Below are 14,442 nucleotides of genomic sequence, written 5' to 3'. Positions count from 1 at the left end.
CACAAAGATGTATTAAAACTACAACTTGTTTGAAGTTTAGGAAATGAGAAAAAATGAGAATTTTCAGTCTGGTATCTAGAAAGTCTCCAAGGTAGGAAATATTACTGCGCAGTGAAAATCTGCTGACGCCGACTTCATCCCCAATTTATCTCATCTCCCATTGGAATCAATAGAAGGTGGGGATTTTGTCTTTAGAAGTTCTTTGCACTTTTCATGCATTTTCCTCCAACCTGTAACTTGATTCCAAGGTGAACGTTCTGCTCCTAGATCCTATTTTCCTCTGATGTCGGCACTAATGCATCTAATTATAGAAGGCTTGTGCAATTGTAATGGGCAATGTCACAGACATCCAGCTGCTGTTGCATATTCATTTCGCTTGGCACGGAGAGGAAACTCTGCAGGAAGGAGAAATTGCATTGTCATGGACAGACTGATGCTGCCAAAATGGGGATCCAGTAATAAGGAGTTGGCCTCACTTCTCAGATATAAGAACCTGTGCTCTTTTGGGAATGTTTTCTATAAGATTTTGACAGCGCTTTGGGAAATTTTTGAACATTTGTGGGTGTTGGGGAGAGGTCGGGCTCACATCTCCGTTCTAGGTCCAAACATAAGTGTTGGATGGGGCTGTGTGTGGCCAGTCATGTTCTTCCATGAAGCTCTCCCCTCTATGTCTTTAGCCTAGGGACCTTGCTCACTAAAGAACCGTTCCCATAAAGCTATAAACTACATTTATGCAAAATTGTCTTGTGAGATTTTCTACGATCATCTGTCATTGAGTCAGTCACACATGGACATGCTCCATTCAGCCCATGTCCTCGTATGACCGGAGCTGAAGAGGTTGACTGATTTCATGTTTTGGACAATGTACTGGAAGATGAGATATTACTGGACCTTGTAAGACGTACCCTGCCAAATGGTGAAATAGTTGCCAAGACTCCTCTTCAGTAAATGCTGTGGATGGGTCATCGTTCCACCCGATGAACCATCAAAAGTCCGGCCAATGTCTTTCTCATTCACTGTTTTTTTACTTTGCCTCCCAGATACTTAACAACTTTTTAGAGATGGCCACATATGATGAACGGGACCATCCCTGTGGGTCACAATTCCCAGTGTCTACCTCTTAGGTTGGCGGATATCCGATATTTGAGTTTATTCTTTCTGGATGATATAGACGACCAAATGTCTAGTCAGCTTCCTCTATTCCTGCCGGTCTACCTACCCATACACAAACTACAAAAACAAGAGAAAAGAGTTTTTTGCTAAAAACGTATACTTTTTATTAGGAAGACATTTCTAAAATATCTGAGTAGTCAGAAAACACATAAGATGACAAATGACAGCACACTGGCAACCTAGCAGTGCGTATAGCAGAATAGGTACAGAAAAAGGATCAACAGTCAAAAAACCCACATTATAAACAAGAACCTAAGTTAGGATGAGATGATAAAACAGAGCAAAATAACTGATTTTGTACTGTTTTATCACTTCATCATCACTTGTGCACTGGCACTTTAATTACTGCCTGCATCACATTAAACACTCCCCCACATTGATATACTTGTTTTCTTATGGGATTTGATGTGCGAGCCACTCCACCCCATGGTGACGCATATCTGCTTTGCGTACATTCACAGACTACATTGATGTCTGCGCGGTTGGCACATGTGGCGCCGTGCGCATGCGCCGATGAGAGCGGATGCTATTAGTTATTTGGCAATCACATGATCACTAACTACGGTATTTAAGGAGCTGTAGGATAATGGCATGCAAGATCATCATATGTGAAACGCGCATTGAAGATATGCATTTGTGGTGACCCTGCTTTGTGCTTTATATTATGGGTAAGAGTTTTTTTTCCATATACATTTTAATAGGTCCATGTCTATAACATAGGTTTTTGACCACTGTGTCCATTATTTGTAAACCTGATCCTTTTTGTGTACCTATTCTTTTTCACTGTAGGCACTGCTAGGTTGCCAGTGTGGCATCAGATCGGCATGTCCAGCTCACTGATGGTTTCTCGGTTATTTCATTCTGCAGCCAGCAACACACAGTGCAACATGTTTAATGAAACCCAGTTGTAATTAGTAGACCCAAATACATACCTTTTTTAAGTTAAAAAGAAATTTGTCCTGAAAGGTGGACAACCCCTAGCAGCCTGTTTTATGTTTATTTCTTTACTACGTTCCTCAGCTTCTATTGCTTAAGCCAAACTTATTGGGGTTTCACAATCAGCGCGAACATTGGGAAATTTTCTCTGGCCAAACATAAATGGCCAACCATTAGGAAATACGTCACGTCCGTCATTGACGAAGGCTTCCTGATGGAGTGTGTTAGGTGTTACTCCATCCGCGGCCTGACTCACCCTCGTATAGGAAGGACTTGTTCTACACCAGTAATCTGACTCGCTTACTACATGACTAATCTACTTTATTTTAGGAAGTGGCGTTCTGGCAGCCGCATTTCCAGTTTGGCCGGTATATTGGTACACGTCGGTCCTCGGCTGCATTACTGGCTCACAGTCTTTTGGACATATAGATATAGTAACACTAAGAATAAGGCTTTTTTAAGGGCTAAAAAAAATCTTTATTTCAGTACATTAAAAGTAAAACACAAGTAAGTGTAATATATATATATACATATATATATATATATATATATATATATATATATATATATATATACACACACACAATTTATTTATTATATGGTGATTGGGCGGATGTAAGTCCAAGAAGAAGGGTGGTTAATCTAAGAAAAAAAAAAAAAGGTTGACTTTTCCAGAAACAGCGCCACACTTGTCTAATGGTCTATATTAGTTATTGCAAGTGGATGAGGCAGAGATAGACCCCTTTGTCTAAACGATTTTGCTCATGATCAGAAATTGGTAAAATTGAAAAGTGCTCATAAAAAACAAACAAGCAACTTTGCAATGTACCTCTTATTAAAAAGCCTCTCCGTTCTCAAGAACTAGTGTAGTGTTGGGCTGCAGCGGCGGCCGGTAACCGATCAGAGGTGGTCGGTTTCCTAAGCACTGAAAGCTCTTGTAATTCTATTTCCTATAGATCTTGTAAGCGCTGCTCCGAGCTCCCCGGATCTTCAGGATCTGGCCAGATTCCGCATCCCTGAGCTGCAATGCTACCGCTACTTGCAGCATTAGAGATGGCGCAGTTCAGCGCCCCACCATACCACTGGCCTGAACAGACAATGCTCAGGAAGCACATGGTCATCAGCAACCAGTGTGACCCCATTCCCCTGCATTATGCTGCACCAATCTATTGGCCATGCAACCTGTGTCCCTTCCAGAGTCTCTGTGTAGCCCAGGCTTTGGTTTGTACTTTTTAACACTAGTTCTATGGAATAAATTCAGTCAGCCATACTTGTCAACAGGCCCGATTTTTAGCCAGGATAATCCCAGGAACCGAACCACAGAAGGTAAGGTTCATACCAAAAAATGGGTGTGCGGGGGCATTTTGAAGGCTTAAATGTCTTAATTTGGGACATCAAAATATTGGTATCATTGGTTGTCCTCTGTCCAGTCTGAAATGACTGATAAGAGGGAGTAATATAAGATCATTCAGCCTCTCAAAAAATGAAGATAGATAGGCCTTATGTCTGGAGGAGCGCCATCAGTGAGGTGCATGGAGGTGACCGAGGTACAAAGCTGGAAGCCTTTTATAGGGCTCTACATATAAGTAGTCGGCTGGTTGTGAAGGCTTGGAGGGATATGGCGAGGGGGCACATTTTGCTATAGTTGGATCCGTGCTCTCAGGACTCCATGGTTGAGGACCTGGAATGACTCCCTAGCCATGTCTCACTATCGTGCTTTATCTCCTGTAGGGCCGTAGAACATCCCGTCCAGCTCCTCTTTTCGTGGCATTTTGCGTAGTTCGTTACATAGGAAGGTCATTTCAGATTACCGCTTCTTCTCTCCGTAAACTTATCTTCCATTCAGGGCCAAGCTTCATGGGACACAGAGTTCAAGTTACAAATGCCTACAGCAGACATCATCCTCACTCCCAGGGACCGTTCCTACACAATACCCAATTGTTCTGGAAAGAGAAATATTTTGGACCAGAGCTGGGAACATTTTGTAATGCTGTGCTGTTCTGGGATAAAAGAACCTTTAAAAAAACAAGTTAGATGAATGAATATACACCATAGACTGCAATGAATTACTGTGAAAGCTGGCGTGTTTCCTGGTATAAAACTGGGGGATGTATAGGGTTAGTCCCAAGATTACAAGTTATCCATAGGATAGAGTAAGACGTATGGATCAGTCAGACTCCCAGTGATCCACTCAGTATTGGGGCTGTGCTTTCATGTATTGGGTATGCTCAGTCTCTGCACCATTCATCGCCTATGAGACTGCCGGAGAAAGCTTAGCACAGTGCTTGACTATTTCTGACAGTCCCATAGTAAGTGAATGGAGCAGAGGTTCACAAGCTCAATCTCTGCACCATTCATCGCCTATGGGACTTTCTGAGAAAGCTGTATTTAGTGCTCGACTATTTCTAACAGTTCCATAGTTAATGAATGGAGCAGAGGTTCACATGCTTGATCTCTCTTTGAACAGACTTCTTTTGCAGAGGTTTTTTTTTGGAGAGGAAAGTTTTGGAGGAGTTTTGAGTATTTGGGGAAGATTTTTCCACTCGGTGTGAACACCCCATTTAAATGATTATTAAGTCTTTCCCAAGCGTTTTTTGGTTTTTTTTTTAAAGGATCCACTCAAAAAACCCCTCCTTTGACCAATGAAAGAGTCAGATATGATTACAGTGGCTTCTGGCTTCTTTCAGGGCTTGATCAACTTTCACCTCAACCCTGTACTGCAACTAGAGGAGCCACTGTAAATGGGTGATGCCCTACCTACACAACACGTTCTCTCCTGCTATGAGAAGACACACAGTCTGAGTGATCAGGCAGAGTGTGAGTGCTCTGCCTTATCATTAAGGAAGCAGTCAGGGAGTTTGGGAGTCTTCCTAACTGCAGACTACAACACTCCGGGGCTTTTTAACAAGATTTTTTTTTATTTGGAGAGTCAGGGAAACAGCAAGTTCTGTATTAACCAGCTTTAGTCATTCAGGTTCAGCAAGTTGCATGTAGGGAACACCCAAACAACCGTGATCAGTCCTATCATCCATTATTCTACACTCTACTCGTCCATTCGTTATTTATACTTAATCATACTTTTTGGATAATCATAAAATAAGCACCAGGCATAATAAGAGCTGTCAGCAGCAACATAACCTATAAACCCCATCATGGTTCCGGTGCATCAGTGATCTAAAACCTGTGCACTTTATTTTTTTTTAGAAATGGCAAGGGGTAGAACACGGACCAGCAGCTATCAGAAGTGCCGGACTGATTGAAAGATTGTCAAGCATTGGTAAGAATCTGCTTTTGATTTTAGGAGTATTCCACTCTTCAGAAAAGCTGAGTGTGACACGAATGACTCCCGAAAAAAAATGAATACCACCCTTACAGACCTGATGGAGCTCCTTCTGAAAACCTGGAAGCTTTGGGTCGATTTTGCTGATATTCCAGTTCTCCTTTCTTTATTCCTATCTTACCGACCGCCTTTTGGGCCACTCCCCCGCAGATCCGCCAAGACACTCCTTATGTCTTTATAAAGACTGTATCCTCTGGAAGAATTTCTTTATGTATATCTTATTAAATTAAATACTTCATGCATTTTATAAGATTGTTGCTTAAGAACCTGTCAAAAGTGACAAGGTTTTGCTCTTCCCGTTGCTCCCAAGTATTTCTGTGTCTGTGTTTTGTTTTTTTTTTAATAATTTATTATTTGGTTCCAGGGATGTGGATCTTTTTATTTTGTGCTAATTTTTATGGTGTTTAATAAAGGGGCATTACTCACAGGGTAATTATGCAGAGCAGTTTAAAGACACGCCCCCGGGGATCCTATGAGCTATACTTTTTGTAAAAACCATACATATTTCTGGAACCATGTGGTGAAATTAAAAAAACAAAGGCATACTCGGGATCAGTGGGTATAAAAGAAGAGCAAAAGCTGGTCACTTTTTGACCTGGTGACAGGACCTGTTTAAGTGAAAAATATCCACCTACTGTAGATCAGTGGTTTTTCCTGTTACTCCTGTTATTTGCAAGATCATTCCGGGAGGAGATGACTTAATCAGCAAGTGGGATGTGCACCCATCCAAGAGGGACTCACACTATTCTAAAAGTGATTGGCTAGTCAGGGTATAATTGATCATTTTTGAAGACTGGAATACTCATTTTAGCTTTAAAGAATATTACAACACAAATAATGAAATTTGTGTCCTGTTTTGGCAAACTCTTTTATGACTGGGGCTACTATTAAGAGTTTTGAGGAGCCCGGTAGCTATCAAGCCTTTGTTTTGTCCCCTAGGATGCAACGTATATGATGTTGGAGATCTGAACTTTGTCCAGGTCCCTGATGATGAACTGTACAATAACACCGTCAGATACCCTCGGACAGTTGGGCTTGCCTGTCATAGGTTGGCTAAAGAGGTGAACAGAGTAATCGGAGCCGGTCACACGTGTGTAACCCTAGGAGGAGATCACAGGTAAGTGTGAGGAGCATGTTACCCAACATTAGGTATAACTGTTTGTCACTGTGGCGGTGAGGCTTATATTTTTACTATGCATACTACTAACATCATTTGTTTTTTACTTTTTTTGTCTCAGTTTGGCCCTAGGCTCAGTCAGTGGCCATGCTCAGCATTATCCAGACCTGTGTCTAATTTGGGTGGACGCACACGCAGATATCAACACCCCACTGACAACGTCTTCTGGAAATCTCCACGGTCAGCCAGTGTCCTTTCTTTTAAAGGAGCTGCAGGACAAGGTATAACCACTGGTGATTAGAGATGAGCGAATTCATTCTCCAGACCCTGGTCAATCGTCCATGGCTACCATACCAGAGCCCTGCGGAACGCCTCCTACCTGCTGGCTTCCCGGCTCCTCTTTGCACTCCTGGCACAACGTCACGTGGCCACAATGACATCGCTCCAGGACTACAAATCAGAAGAGGAGCCAGGGATGCCGACAGGTAGGAGGCGTTTTGCAGGGCTGTGGTCCACAGTCGACTGACCGGGGTGCGGCAAATTGATTACTGGTGAAAAAAATTTTTCTCTTAAGGTAACTCTTCATTTTACCTAATCCAGTGAATGGGTATAACTTAAAGTGTTACTATCCTTTCACACAAAACCTCATCTAAGTTTAACCTGGTGCACATACCCATGTAATGTGTCCAGAAATGCTCCCATTTCTCATGCTGATTTTAGCGGAAGGTTTCTCTTTAGCATTCTGCCAGCACTGTAGGTGCTGGATCGTCTCTTTCCCAAATTCTATTGCTGCTGCCATTGTCCTATGGATTGCCTTCCCTGATTTAAAAGCCCACCTCTCTGCTACTGTTATGCCTGTATGCAATCTGACTGACAGTAGAGCAAGAGCAAGGAGGCAACGTCCCACCCCCTCCTCCTGTAGAGAGACAAAGATCCACACGCATCTTCCTGTAACCCATGTTGTATTGACGGATTGCACTAGACAACAGGCAGTGGACAGAAAGTTAGACAGATGGGAGACCCTGTAGTGGCCAGCAATTGGAAGTGATCTTTTCAGGGATAAGGCCACATATTTTTACATTAGGTGATTTGCAGACTTTCTATTTCTCACATTATCACATGAGATCAATATATCTGAGAGTACGGGGATAATCAAAGTAAAGCTCTGAGTAATTTTTCTTCATGAATAGTTTGGAGCTACTGGGGTCACTTAACAAGGCTGTTACTTTTTTCTCTCGGCCCCCCAAATGCCAGTTTCCAGGCTGCTCTGGTAATATATCATTTAAACCATATTTGTTGCATTATTTTTGCAGGTGCCTTTAATTCCTGGTTTCTCTTGGACAAAACCCTGTATTTCTACATCGGATGTTGTATACATCGGCTTACGAGACCTGGATCCAGCTGAGCAGTAAGTTGAGCAATGATTTGTTTTCTTTCCTTATTATGGGGTGCTATACGTTATAGAGGCATTGTAACCCCTTAATGGGAATCTGTCAGCAGATTTTTACCACTTAATCTGAGAGCAACATAATTAAGAGACAGACCCCGATTCCAGCAATGTGTCACTTACTGGGCTGTTTGCTTTAGTTTTGATAAAATCAGTGTTTTCTCAGCAGGAGATTATCACTAGAGGACTAGTTGTCTCATGCCATGTAGTCCTTCTGCTCTGTGCACCCCACGCCCACCACAATGTGCACAGAAATCTGCCAATCAGTGATGTGGGTGGGGTTACACAAAGCTTCACATTCAGAGCACTGCTAGATCTGCAGCAGAGAAACAGGTTTTTATCAAAACTGAAGCCGGCAGCCCAGTAAGTCATACATCACTGGAATCAGGGGTCTGCTCATGTACTATCCTGCTCTCAAATGCGGTAGCAAAAACCTAGTCACAGATTCCCCTTAAATGTTTTTTGTGACCATGACAGCAGTACATAGAACTTTTCAACAGGCAACCTGTTATTCAAAGAGGTTGACCCTTAAATGGTGTTTATTACCAATCCATCCTGACCAATTTAAGAAATAAGATCCCATTTCCTCCATGTGAAGAGCGCGTATTGCGCATGTGGCATCATCACTTCATTTCCTTCTATGGGAATGGTGGTGTGACCACCACTATTATAGACAGTGATTGGCGCAGTGGTCAGACTTGAGCACCACAGCTCCCTTTCCACATGGGACATTAGACCCCTCTTCTTCATATCCGTGAAGGTCTCAGAAGTTGGACTCCCACTGATCATAAGTTTATCAAATCTCCTGCGGAGAGGCGAGATCAAGGGTTTTTGTTTTAAATAAAGTGTGCCTACGGGATAAAATTTCTCCTTTTGGAGAGCAGCAAGTCAGTGTAGGGAGACTTATAGGCCATGCAGTGCTACCCTTGGAAATTAGATGTGCAAATATTCTCTTCAGAAAGAAACATCAGTACAAAAAATGGAAGGATCTAGCGATGTCGGGTGACGGTTAAAAACAAATATTTATTGTCAAAATGGCATTAAAATATTCTCAAGGCACAAAATGTCTGGCAACACTGCATGGAAACACAGATCTACGCACTTCGACGTAAGGTCTTTATCAAGATCTCTCTTCAGAAGGAAAGATGACAGAAACCGTAGCGTCGCCTAATAGCAGTAGAACTCCTAAAAATGAATATTGACCCTTCAAAGGGGACTTGCCACATGACTTAGGATAAGAAGCCAAATCAGATAGCCTTATTTGAGAGTTCTTGCCCCTCACCAGTGCAAAGCATGGAAAACTGGTTGGCTGGGTGAGATGCCTCTGATGCGTTTTCTACCTTCAATAAGTGGCGCTAGAGTTTTCTCTTTTGTTTTAACTAAAAATAAAAGAATACTGTAGTTCTGTGGGGGGCTATTTAAGTATGACAAATTTATGGTGAAGAAACAAAATTGAACTGCAGAAGGTAAAAAAATAATATATATATGAATGACTTGACTCCCCACAGTAGTCAGATCAGAATTTCCACTTTCCTTCCTGGCTGGTCCACTTGCCATGGAAACTCTGTATTAATGGAGTTATATGAGAAGGAAAGTCCTCGGGATCAGAAGGCGATCGGCATGTTATCACCTATCCTTCGCGCTCTTGGATCGCAGTCTACTGTGACGTGGCACTCACCTGTTTTGTGTAATTTCAGGTTCATTCTGAAGAAGTATAATATCACATATTACTCAATGAGACAAATTGATCGCATTGGAATCCAGAAAGTGATGGAGAGAACATTTGATCAGCTGCTGGGAAGGTAAATGTGGATGATTATTTATGGTATATATTATATGTAATCACCAGAAGATACTTGGCATGCCAGTATCATCTGGAGATTACATCTTTATTACAACATTTAGTGTTATCACAATATTGGAGGTATAGTATGGGCTCATAAACTCCTATAAGTGCTCCTTCACCTCTGACCCTATACATAAGTAGAATTCTGCATATCCATTAGACCCTATGAACTTTCCTATGGAGGAGATGACAATGGCTCTTACGGCTTTTATTCCATGCATTAGGAGACAGAGGGCCATTCACCTAAGCTTTGACATTGATGCTTTTGATCCAACCCTGGCGCCAGCTACAGGAACCCCTGTGATTGGAGGCTTGACGTACCGGGAAGGAATATATATCACAGAAGAAATCCATAACACTGGTGAGTATAAGTTAAATCACCTAAGGATCCGTGCTGTACTTGTACATGGAAGCCTGGTGAGGATTGCCTGCTAGGGTCACAGTGACCTCTAATCGGGGCTATTAAACCCCTCAGATGCTGTAGACACTACTGACCGAAACATCTAAGGAGTTTGTTAGCAGAAGGTGACACCTGCCAGCACCTCATTCAGGTCAATGAGGCAAACATGTTTTTGTTTTTTTGACCTTGAGAAAGGCGACGAAATGCGTTGGTGCTAAGGGAAACCTTATTGAAGCGCCGACGTGATTCCCTCCATTCTTGTAAATACAATGAGGCAAACAAGCTCCAAAATATTTAAGTCTGGACTCTGGGGAAAAAAAAATCAGTGTTGTCCATCTTTTGAGTTAGCTACAATAGGATAATAGACTATTCTATTGCTTCCAGCTAAAAAAGACGAACATTGTTCGAAAGGAGGCATCGCTGAGCCCAGACTTTCACATGTTGTCCGCTGTTTGCATCATTGAACACAATGGATCTGTCAGAGGGCGTTCTGTTTTTCAAGCATTCAGATACAAGCCCCTCAATGGAGTAATCGGGGCACGACATTATGTGACCATGGCCTAGGGTGCAATGATACTCTGTATGGACATTGGTATTGTGCCACCCTACTGAACACCTCCAGGATCTTTTCTGACCTTCCATTCTAGATCCATAGACCATTAGTATGGAGCTGGTCCCACCTTATGACAGCTCCTGATCTTCTGGGAAGGATTTCTAGAAGAATTTGGAGGTGTCTATGGGAAATTTTGAGAATTTGTTAGACACTGATGTTGGAGGATAGGTCGGGGTCACAATCTCTACTCTAGCTTGTCCCAATGGTGTTGGATAGGGTTGAGTTCCGGGGCTCTGTGCAGCCGGTCATGTTCTCCCACCAAACTCCGCCGTGTCTTTACGGACCTTGCGCACTGGGCACAGTCATGAGCATAGAAAATGGCCTTCCCCAAAATGATTTCACTAAGCTGAAAGCTAGAATTGTCCCTGAAAACATCCCATAGCAATATCCCAACTCTACCAAACCGTAGAGCTGCACAATGCAGTTGGTGTAACGTTGTCCTGGCAGTCACCAAAAACCAGACTCATCCATAGGATAGAAGTGTGATCCATCACTGCACAGAACACGTTTCTTCCAGAGTCCAGTGGTGGCAGCTTTACACCACTCCATCCACCGCTTGGCATTGTGCTTGGAGCTCGGTGATGTAAAGCTGCATGTAGCTGCTCGGCCATAAAGCTCCCAATGGGGGTGCAGTGTTTGTGCTCATGTTATACCAGAGAAGGTTTGAAAACAGGGAGTTGGTCAGATATTATACACCAGGGGGCAATGGGGCAGAAGTAAAAAAACAGATTTTTTTCCCTGTAGCTGCCACACTCATGCATCTTCTCCCTGTAGGAATGCTTTCCGCTCTAGATTTGGTAGAAGTCAACCCTATTCTTGGAGCCACCTCCGATGAAGTCAAGGCCACCGCCAGCTTAGCCGTGGATGTTGTTGCATCGTGTCTTGGCCAGACAAGAGAATGCGCTCACAGGATTATAGATGAGCTGCCGACACCTGGCACGGCCTTCGACTCTGACAACGAAGAGCAGATACGGATTTAAGAGGGATGAGGATGGACAATGACTTATGAAAGAACACAATGCACTTACGGCTGTCAATAAAACTCGCTGTCCCGACTTTGGCCAGTGACTGTAATAGAGACCAAGTGCTAGAGCGAGGCAATAGTACGGACAACATGGCAGCGATAGAGACCGATCCAATGTTCTAGTTGGTGGCCACAACAGCCGAAATTATCTACTAATGGCGTAAACTACTGACACCTTAGGGTTCTCTTACTTATTATTCCGTTTTGCTTTTTTTGTTTTTGTGCTCATTCAAGGGAACCATGTTTGAAGATTTTAGCAGAAAAACAAAAAGGTTACCCCAGGTGCATCGTGAAGTGTTTTTTTTTTTTTTTTTCTTTTTCGTCCTGGGAAATGCTATTTTACAAACCTTACTGATGCAATATAGCAAATTTTCCTGCAATTTTATGGACTGAAATCTACAGACATCCACATTGGATACTGAAGGTCCAGAACCACTGACTGTACCGATGGCGGGGTTCATTACAAGCATTACCTGGTGCTACACTAATGCATGTCAAGGCCGCGTCATAAGGCTTGTTTGGGAAATATAAGCTATTAAGGGAAACTAACCCCCACTATGCTGGGAGTTGTAGTTCTTCCAGCAGGTTAGACACCACTAAAGGCTGGTTTACACACAAGTAATGCAGCTCCATATGGCATAGGGTGGCCGAGGTCTCTGTGGTACAGGCATCCGTTTGATCTAAACCAATAGTACGCTGCGTAAATAAGGTCTTAAAAGGAATAGCCTCATCTGAGACAGTATAAAGGTTGTCCACCTTTTGGAGATAAATTATTTTTTTTTAATACTTAAATGCATGTATTTGGGGCCAATAATATGTTTTGCAATTGTGTTTCGTTGCAAACTTTGCATCATTCAACATTTAATGACTTCGATATAATCAAAAATGAGTTGAGAAACTCAAAAACAAAAAAAAAACTACAGGATAGAGTTAAACTGTACGAACACACTCACTGATGGATATTTAGTTTCCTCCTGCTAGATGGTCAACACTGGTGCAACATTTTTAATGAACCAAGATCGAAAAAAACCCTATATTTAGCCCCAAATACAAGTAAAAGAATAAATAAAATGTCCTCAACAGTTGACAATTCCTTTAAGGAGATTACACATCTGATAGATGCAAGTCCATAAGGAGGCTGTGCGAACACAGCTCTCTCCATTCATTTGCATGGGCTGGCCTGCATTTGTGGTATACCACACGTGAATGAAGACACGAGGGGGTCCCTGCATATATCAGACATTTACAACATACTCGAGTTGTTCCTTCCTTTAAACTTCCTTTTGAGCCCTACTCAAACCTACTGGAGTTCCAGATCCCCTGATTTCTATGTATTCAGTATTGGATGGTGTTTCCGCCATAGACATGCTTGACCTAGACTAACCAGTGTTGGAGGGAGAAGCATAGCCAACATGCAGACCAAATAGCCGTCGTAGATGAAGATTTACCGATGGTTCCTATATAGCGTTGTATCTGTCTTTCTAGAGACAAGTAGTGGATATAGAAAATATATTCTCTGAATTGTTTGAATTTACATATTTTTTAATAAAACTTCTTGAGAATGGAAATTGTCTGAGCCTGTGGATCGCTTCTCATCCATGTGTGGGTGTTTTCTTTATAGATTTGTACATATAATATAGATTCTGACAGTGATCTATCCCACAGTACGGCCCCGATCTGGGCATATGGGTGTCATTCTGTTCCTCCTCCATCATCCTGACCAGAACACTTAGTACACGGTCACCCATTTGGACTGCTTGCCGGGGGCAGTGTGCTCCTCATTGAGTGGCAGTTCAAACCAAAACAAAACAATCGTCCTATCCTTGGCCCTGACAGCAAGTAAGGTGCAGCATTGGACATTGAAGCTAGAGGGATCCAATGAGTTGACCATTTTCAGTGCAGCGCTTACAAGCTCTATTGTAGAGTACTTGTGTGCGCTGCACTCCTTGCCTAGGAGCTTACCATTGCTGACCGATTGCAAAGGTGGCTGGTAACCTAGCAAGCGCGCAGCAAACAATAAAATTAAGATTCCTCATTTCTTCACCAGATATCCCAAGGTTACCCATACATCTGAATGGACCTTAAGTGTACCGTTACACTTAGCGATGCACCAGCGATCCCGACCACGATATGACCCAGTCAGGATCACTGGTGCATCGCTAAATGGTCGCTAGTGAGCTGCCAAACAGGCAGATCTCACCAGCGACATCGCAGGGGTCGGCGGTCGCTACTTGCCTGTCACACCAGGCGATCCTGACGTCCTCCCGCCCGCGTCCACGCGTCGCTCGTCGCCACAGCAGGAAGTGCCCGATGAGAAATGGTCCAGGACGTTCTCACGCGATCAGCGATAATCAGCGGGGGAGCCGGTCTGAGGTAAGTATCACATGTAGCGATATCGCTGCTACGTCACAAAACCAGTGACGTTACAGCGGTATTGCTAGGGATATCGCTATGTGTAACGGGCCCTTAAGAAGGGGCTGTCCGACACCTGGATCATATCAGGCCAGATTGGTGGTGGTGGTGTCAGATCATCAGTTCCTGTGACT

At 43.0% G+C, this 14,442-nt stretch overlaps 1 protein-coding gene across 3 annotated transcripts in view; it reads left to right on the top strand.

Annotated features, from left to right (window-relative positions):
* Nucleotides 1-14,442, top strand: part of ARG2 (arginase 2) — a 164,930-nt gene that overhangs the window by 148,487 nt on the left and 2,001 nt on the right. For 2 of the 3 annotated variants that reach the window (XM_073566799.1, XM_073566798.1), the window contains 7 exons: nucleotides 5,314-5,386; nucleotides 6,389-6,566; nucleotides 6,688-6,847; nucleotides 7,880-7,974; nucleotides 9,711-9,815; nucleotides 10,084-10,220; nucleotides 11,647-13,464. In XM_073566799.1, coding sequence (XP_073422900.1) covers nucleotides 5,314-5,386; nucleotides 6,389-6,566; nucleotides 6,688-6,847; nucleotides 7,880-7,974; nucleotides 9,711-9,815; nucleotides 10,084-10,220; nucleotides 11,647-11,852 — 954 coding nt within the window. In that variant the 3' untranslated portion in view covers nucleotides 11,853-13,464. Of the gene's footprint in view, nucleotides 1-5,313; nucleotides 5,387-6,388; nucleotides 6,567-6,687; nucleotides 6,848-7,879; nucleotides 7,975-9,710; nucleotides 9,816-10,083; nucleotides 10,221-11,646; nucleotides 13,465-14,442 lie in introns of those variants that run through there. The other variant, XM_073566800.1, reaches the window with a different exon arrangement.

Source organism: Dendrobates tinctorius, unplaced genomic scaffold (assembly GCF_039654945.1).
Source record: "Dendrobates tinctorius isolate UK_male_01 unplaced genomic scaffold, ASM3965494v1 ptg000019l, whole genome shotgun sequence".
NCBI lineage: Eukaryota > Metazoa > Chordata > Amphibia > Anura > Dendrobatidae > Dendrobates > Dendrobates tinctorius.
Note: the sequence above shows the minus strand (reverse complement) of the source record. Positions and strands in the feature narration are given on the sequence as shown.